Source organism: Cyanistes caeruleus, chromosome 13 (genome assembly GCF_971803275.1).
Source record: "Cyanistes caeruleus chromosome 13, bCyaCae1.hap1.1, whole genome shotgun sequence".
Classification (NCBI taxonomy): Eukaryota; Metazoa; Chordata; class Aves; order Passeriformes; family Paridae; genus Cyanistes; species Cyanistes caeruleus.
The window spans coordinates 20448641-20456819 of NC_141713.1; the positions used below are offsets into that span (position 1 = coordinate 20448641).

At 37.6% G+C, this 8179-nt stretch overlaps 1 protein-coding gene across 1 annotated transcript in view; it reads left to right on the top strand.

The window, feature by feature from the left end:
• Positions 1 to 6747, top strand: part of LOC147650762 (receptor expression-enhancing protein 3-like) — a 28551-nt gene extending 21804 nt beyond the window's left edge. The window contains exon 8 of the mRNA XM_086848859.1: positions 685 to 6747. Within this exon, the coding sequence (XP_086704985.1) occupies positions 685 to 741 (57 nt within the window). The 3' untranslated portion in view covers positions 742 to 6747. The remainder of the gene's footprint in view (positions 1 to 684) is intronic.
• Positions 6748 to 8179: the final 1432 nt, after the last annotated feature.

Here is an 8179-nt window from a genome sequence, read left to right on the forward strand (position 1 = left end):
TAGTGCAGAAATTTATTTTTATTTTTAATATTGGAGAAGTTGTCAACAGTAACTGGGTTCCAGAATGCTAAATGGGGAAGAAAGCATGTGACAACAATATCTAAGTTTGGAGCTTTTGTAGTTTGATGTGTTTAGGGGAAATATATGTACGAAATTAATGAAGCAAGGAGCAAGGGAGAGGAGACGAAACAGACTCTGTATTTGAAATGCTAATTTTGGCACCACCAAGCCTAATTTCAGGAAGTGTTCGCCTTGAAAAGGGTATGGATAACAATATCATCTGTGTGTTGTGCACACTAAAACATCTGCTGTTTAATAGATAAAGAATATTCAGAAATTTTTAGTTGCCATAGACAAACAGCCTGACTCTTTGTGATCTACAAAGAGAAGATCCTACTTAGCATCCTAGTGCATGCATCACAAAATTTAAAGATACTCCAGTATAAATCTCTGTGAAGTCTCATAAAAGTTTTTGGGTCATTCCAGGAAAACTATTGATACTTACTCTTCTTGCCCAATTCTGTTGAAACTTTATCTTATTCAGTCATAGGTAGATTCTCTTAGTGAAACCGGGTGTCCAAAGCACATTGCAAGACATTTGCTAAATAGGTTTAGTGGGGAGCTGAATTATATTTCCATTTCATGTGACTTAGTACTTCATTATAATTTTGTTTTTCCCCTCAGATACGATACGGATCACTAAAATACAGAGTAAAGAAGAGACCCGTTGTATACTTTTAAGTGTACTGCACAATTCCTGCAAGAGAAACTGCTGTACTATAGTAACTTGAATTCAAGTGTTAAAGATCTGTGTACAATGCCTAGAATGAGTCTGTATGAACAGATATGGTAGGACTTGGTTTTGTGAGCCCAAGTGATCAGATAAAGTATTACTCTGTTTTTCTATAATTGTGTCATGTTTAGATTTAAATCTGGACAAGTTACAGCATGGATTTCAGCACTCCTTAAATAGGAGTAAAATGAGTAATAGGAAATACTCCTTTGCCAGAGGTATTGAACAGGTTGAAATAATTGCAAATCAAATTGAATTAAGAGAAGCTGTAAGTATGTAGAGCTTGTGAAAATTGAACCATAGTGTCCCCAAGTTTACACTGAAAGATAAATATACTTGAAACATTTTTCTGAACTACAATTCCTGAAAAGGTCTTTGTGTAATTTTTAAATGTACAGTTTAAAGGACAGTGGGTGATGGTGGGAAAGGAAAAGGAAAGATGAGGTAGGTAAGATACATCCTTAACTTCATCATTTTGTGTCATATTGCCAAGCTTAGCAAACTGGGGTACATACAGCACTTTATGCAAAACTGTATAGTTTTGCACACTTAATGATTTACAACTGCACATCATTTTAGTGACTTGCTACATAGGCTAGAGTTACATTTTGAATGCCAGCAATTCTTGTATTTCATGATATTTTTAAAATTCATCTTGATTCCTTAAGTACACTTAGGATGCTGTAGATATCTGCTACTAATGATATTATCAGGTGCCTTTCTATGTATTACTGAGCTGTGTAGGTTTTGTGGTTTTGGGGCTTTGGTTTTTTTTTTTTTTGTTTGTGGGTTGTTTTGTTCGTGTCTGTCTTCCTCCATCTAAAGAGATATAACATGATTTAAGTCAGATTTTGGTTAAAATTGTGGTAAGTAAAACTTGTAGCAATTCCAGTGATGCACCTCAGGGATCTTATCAGCCCATGAGCTGTGTGTTCAAGTCATGCTGCCGTAAAGTCATATATGATAGGTTAGTCAGGCCCTGGTTTAGTTTTTCTCTGCATTGCTTTAAGAAAAAATATATTTTTATATATATGTACTTTAGAACATGTATGAGTGTATATTTCATACTATATGTGGATTCTAAGATGGTCTGTGTAGTACTTTTTTTTTATTGCTAAAGTTATTACTAAAATATTTGCATATAAATAGCTCCTTCTAAAGATCTAGTTGATTTAGTCAATCATTTTATAACCTAGAATCCCATGGCATATCTACACAGAGATTAATTTTGAAATGACTTTCAATGCAGTGATTTGTCAAAATTACTTTTTTAGGTCACCTTTGGTATTATTTTCTGCAGTTCTGAGAATTAGACTGATTCTAATTTTCTGTGTGACTATATTTCTACTGTGGCTTTAGGGAGAAACAACCCATTTCTTGCAGATAGTACTTTATTATGTATCTTTGGGACAGACCTTGTTACTTGCCTCAAAGAGAACATAGCATGGATTCCTCATATCCTTCGATCTCTGACTTCAATCCTCAGACCTTCCCCCAGGTATTGACAATCATCTGCTGTTGGTGTTGTTGCTCTCTAGCTGTGGGAAATGTCTGCAAGCCATGTGCAAAGCTGTGCTCAAAATGCAACAGCACTTAGAGCATCTCTGAGGAACCTCGGTGCTTTAGAGAGAAGTCCCAGTAGGCCATGTGTGATTAAAAGGATGAAGTTTGTAATACTTAACTCAGAAACACAGTTTGATACCAGAAGACAGGAAGGCTGCTGTCTCCCAAATGAGTACAGTGCAAAACTCCCATCCCCTAAACAAAACTGTACCTAGTTAGCTGTACCAGCTTTTCTAAGGAGCTGTAGGCAAGGAGTGATCAAAAAAAAAACCTCCCTGGGAGTGTGGGAATTCTGCCCCAGGAGTGTTTGTGTTTCTCATCTGTTTCCCTGAGGCTTGTCTGTATGTTAAGGTACATAAGAAATTAAGGAACCTAGAGCTCTTGTATTTGCATCTCACCAGTCTCTGAATAGTAGACTAACCAGGGCCTGAGATGGACACTCTTACTGTATAGTTGAGCATTTGCTGACACATTTTTCTGTAACTAATCATGCTTGTTTTACCAGCAAGCATTGCAAAAAAAGATCCTCTTTCTACAAGTCATAATCCTGCATGAAGGAGTAGGGTAAGCCATTTTTTCAGAATTACAGTTCCTCTTACAAGTTCATGTAGATCCTGTTTGGGGAGTTGTGTTTTTACCCCATCTCTAGGACTAGAGATCATTGAAGTATTTTAGGCTCTACCACACTCTTGTCAGGAAGTTGCTCTATGTGTCTCTATGTACCTGAGGCTGTAACTTCTGGCAGACTTAACTTGCCAGCTCAGTAGTGATAAAGACTAAATAAATACTCCTCTATCTGGAACTTGCATGGAATTAGGAAAGCTGGCAGTGTTATTAATATTCATTACTGTTTGCATAAAAATGTACTTCTTTCAGATCTTACATGATCAAATCTTCAATGTTTTCCTAGCTGTTGTCTTCATTCTTAATAGCCAACTCTAAAAATATTTTCTTTTTATATCTCAGACTGATTTTGATCTTTGAATTCATCCTCAAACTTGTTCACTGGATTATCTTAATTTTTTTCCTCTTACTGTTTATTGTTAGCTGATGCTAACAATGGCACACAATGGCATGATTAGCTTTCGTCCCAGTGATACATAGTTCTCCTTACTGAATTTAGTTTAGTTTGGGTTTGAAATATTACAATCTTTTAACTTTAGTTACAGGAAATTTTCAAACTTTTCTTGCCTTAGCAACTGCAGAAGTCATCTGTCTAGCTCTTACAGGAAACTTCCTGAAAAAAATGTTAAAAATTGATGTTTATTATTCATTGTGGATTTGGAATGTAAAATGTAGTTCATGCCAAATTATCTAATCTTCTGAAAAAAGTGTTTTCTGAGAACTGACTGACTGCCACCAACAGGACTGCTGGTGTAATTAAACAAAAACTTGGGGTTTAAAAGTGTTTTAAAGGAGAATATGTATTTCCATTTAAATCATATAAAGGTTTGAAGCTTTTCCAAAATATATCTGAACTGACAGCTTTCTTAGCAAGAGCCTACTGTACTTCTAAAATACCCAGTCTGAGATGAGGATTAAATTGGTGGCCTCAGCTGCAAATAAGCTTAGGCTGGACTTTGATTACAATGTAATTGCCAATATTGCTAATTCCTTTGCTATGTGAAACTAACCAAATAATATCCAACATACATTTTGCAAAATATAATGAATTTTAAAATAGAAGATAACTTAGTAAAAGAGAATGGTGGAGAAAATTCTGGACGCATTCAACGTACTGTTCATGACAAAAATATGTTTTACTTTTGGTGTTGCTTTTATTAATGGGAAGTTGGTATTTTAAGGTATTTTTTCTACAAAAATGTATGTGCAAAGGCAATACTTTAACATTTTTCAAGAACCTATACTGTTAAATGCTACAAACCACAGAATATACATTTGGACTGAAGGTAGTAGCTTTAAAAAAATGCAATGTAAGCTTTAATTTTTATATTATAGTAATAACTTGCTGTCAACTTGTTTACATATTTGTAGGATGGAAACTTCATTATGCATTGACTTACCTTGATGCTCTCTTTAATAAATACTGCTTTGAGCATGATGTAGTGGGTATTTTATTATCTGAATTACTATTATAAACCTAGTCACTATGTAATCTGTATTCTGTTACTTATTATAATGATTGAAACACAAAAACAATCTATCTGAAGTTTGGAGAAACTTTTAAAACTCGTTGAATTATGACTAAGCTACTCTTGATTTTCTGCCACCAAGTTTGAAGCTGATTTAGGCTGAAATAAAATGTACGCTGCCAGAGGCAACTTGAACATACTATAGTGTCACCTGGTTTGATTAGGTGCTTGGTTCAGAGTAAATTAAAATTGAATTGCTCAATGTCCCAAAAGAGTGTAACTTCCTGTGGAACTGCTGGACATGAAACTGATTTTGTTCTGTATTCCCTAGTCAGGGTTCTTCTGGTAGTCCAGAGGAGGACATGCACAGGTGAATTTGGCCCTTTTTCAAACCTCCCTTCAAGTAATCTGTTAACACCCCTACCAAAACTCAAGTAAAAACCTCAGTAACCACATTTTCTAGGCCTTGTTTGCAAGGCTTCCTCAAGGCTTGTTTTCAAGCCTCGATAAAATATATTTTTTATATGGTTCATTGAGGAGAAAGATTTAAAAGACAGTAAGCAATAAATGATTTTTAAGCATTATGAAAATCCATCCCAGAAGCACACACTGACTCTTAAGAGACCTTGTCATGATTCAGTTTCTGATGTCAGAAAAGTTCATGCAGTACAAGCACCCTGCCAAGAAATTGTGGATGTCTGAAAGTAATGCTGACTTTTTTCCTTTATTTCTTCAACTAACGTTTAGCAGGTAGTGGGAAAGTGGACTAAAAGCTGTCTACCTGATGCTGGTAAGATCCAATCGGGGAATAATCTGAAAATTCAAAACTAATGCTGGTACATACATCTTAGGTTAAAATGTTAATTATTCAGCAGCAGCAATGGTGACAGGTCTTTTATGGGGGTTTTGTTGTAGTTGTTTTGTTTTTTGTTTTTGGGGGCTTTTTAAATTCTGAGGCATTATGTATTTTCCTCACTAGTATGGGAAAACAAATGGTGGAATAGGAGGGCAAATCTAATATCTATTGTAAAAGCAGTAGACTTCCAAAATTATTTTCTTCCTTTATGTAGATGTACTCAGGGGACAGAATGGGAGCCTGTCTTATATCTGCCTGCCTTTGCCAAATTTCAGCAACAGATTGCTCTGTTTGCATTAGGATAGGAATCATGAAAGCAAGCTGAAGTAGAGACTACAAGGAGTCCAAAACAAAAGATTTCACTATTGTCTGCTAATGTACTGTGACTACATAGATAGGGAAAGTTATAAATGACAATATAGTATTGGCTTTTGTATTTATGTATTAGCTTTTGCATATTATTATTAGTCACAAATATATTGATATGGTACAATTTTCTTTTAACTGCTTTTTGGTATAGTATAACCGGTGAGTTTATGTATGCACCATATAGCTTATATAAAGAGCAGTGTGATAAATATAGCTTAAGCCATAGCGTAATATTAAAATAGAGACTGTGATATTAAAATGCACCACTCAGAAAATGGTGTAAGATAATTAGGTGGATTCTCACATTGGTGGATTATCCTATGTGAATGATAAGAGAACAGTGACAAAAACCAGAACACCAAGAAGAATTTACTGACTCTTTGTTAGCAGGTAGTGTAAAAACAACAGGATAGAACCACAAGAAGAAATAAAATATATTGATTTAATCTACAGGATGGCATGAAGACAAGTCAAAGGTTAAAACCAAGCAAAAGAAATTCCTGGAACATCTAAACTCACAGGTATGTTTGAAAAATGTATAAACTCTCATGAATATGCACATAACTCCTGTAATGTAACAGTATATAAGAACATTGCCTTAAGCAAATTGTGTGGTTTTGGCATATTGCCGAACACCACAGCCTGGATATTGTCCCTTTTATCTCTCATTCAACTTATTAAAAAAAACTTTAAATAGCGAAACTTGTTTTTCACGGGGAAGCTTAGAAATTATTTAGAAAGTTTGTTTTTTCCAGGCTGTAACAGTTCAAAGGTAAGGAGTAATTTGACCCTCACTTAGCTCTTCCTGTGTACCACACTCACTATGTTGCATGGCCCACACTGCTTCCTCAGGGAGCTGCACCACTCCAGACAATATTTCTACTAATTTTAGTTCTCCTGAACTAAGAATACTGAGGGAAAGTCATCCTACCTTACTAAAGGAAAACCACTTGGAATATTCACGGAGTCCTCATAGAGGTAAAAGTGAACTTCATTTATTGCATAACTCAGTACATTCTTATAGGGTTCTTTCAGGGTTCACGCAGCTTAAGTAAAACTGCTGTTGGCTAGTGTATTGTGTTGTAGTGTGTTTCTTGTTAATGGTATGTTCTGTTCTTACCCAAGTTGATAGTTTGGTCCAAATGAGACCCTCCCACCCCATGTTGTCAATCTACCCTGAGTCTCCTGTCAATCTGTCTTAAGCCCACCGCATGCTTGGAATTCCACTTCGGAAACCCCCTAAACTTCAGCGCTTGATTAGTCCATGTGACCCAACTTTCCCCCACTACCTCCACATTGGATGATGATTTTGTGAACCCTGCCTTTTACCCTCTCCAGGATATCTCTGATCAGCTGATGCTTTGTACGCTCCTTTTGAACTGCCTCCCTATTTCAGCTGTTGCATGCTTGCATTTTCTGTCTTTTGTCCCCAAGATTCCCCAGAGCAATAAATGCTTTATTATCCCATGCAAAAGACCTCCCTCCTGTCCTTGTCTCCTCAGAGCGCAGACTGACAGCCAAAAAGCCATTGAGCAAGTGCTCTAGTCGCATCTTGGGTCATCCTGCTCCTGGGTGTGACCCACTCCTGTTGCAGGCCAAAGTGACAGACCTCCAGCCCGATGCGATAGCTGGCGCCTAATGTGGGGCCCTGTGAACAGATCCCACAGATGAACTGTGGATTTTATCCAAGAAGTTCTGGCCCTCAGCTGCCTCTGAGTGCAGCAGAGTGGTTTTTCTCCTGTGGCTCTTGTGGGGAGGAAGTGATAACCCTCTAGCATCCAGAGGACCACTTCCCTGAGGAGGACTTCCCTGCAGCCCCTGTCCAGTGGACCAAAGGAGGATGAGTATACCCCAAGTTAGGCTGAGGGTGCTCACAAATTGTGGGAAGGGTGCACTGCTCCCCGGGAGTGGTGGAGGGGGTGGCCACGAACCTACAGGCCATGATAGTTGCCTGCGGAAAGCACCCTGTCCTGAGACTGGCCCTGGATCTTTTATCTTGAGCTTGTTGTTTCTTTTGCTGCAGAGAAGGGTGTATTTTTGCTGTGCCGGCAGCTTAACATCAAGGAAAATGGGTGTGAAATTGTCAGCACAGTAGAGAGGAACCTATTTTCAAATTTTGGGTACCCTGGAGGATGGGAAAGGAAAGTTTTCAAAAGGGTTGTTAAAAAAGTTTGTTCAATGGCTTTTCCTCCACTTTCCAAGGGTATCCCCAGAGGAAATACCAAGCATCCCCTTCTGGGATATAGCTGGAAGCAAATTAACAGCCTTGACAAATAAAGGTGATACATCAGTTGCTAAATTCTTTTCATTGTGCTAATTCGATCAGTGATAGTTGAAGAAAAGAAAGTAAAGGCTCAAACTAACCCACTCAGATCCAAAACCCTTGTCCCCTGATCCAAAATCCTTGTCCCTTGCATCAGGAAGACTGTGCCAGGCAAACTGCACAGGAGAGCTACCAACTCCCTGGCCTCCCACAGACTTCTCAGTACCCTTGCCTTGAGAGCA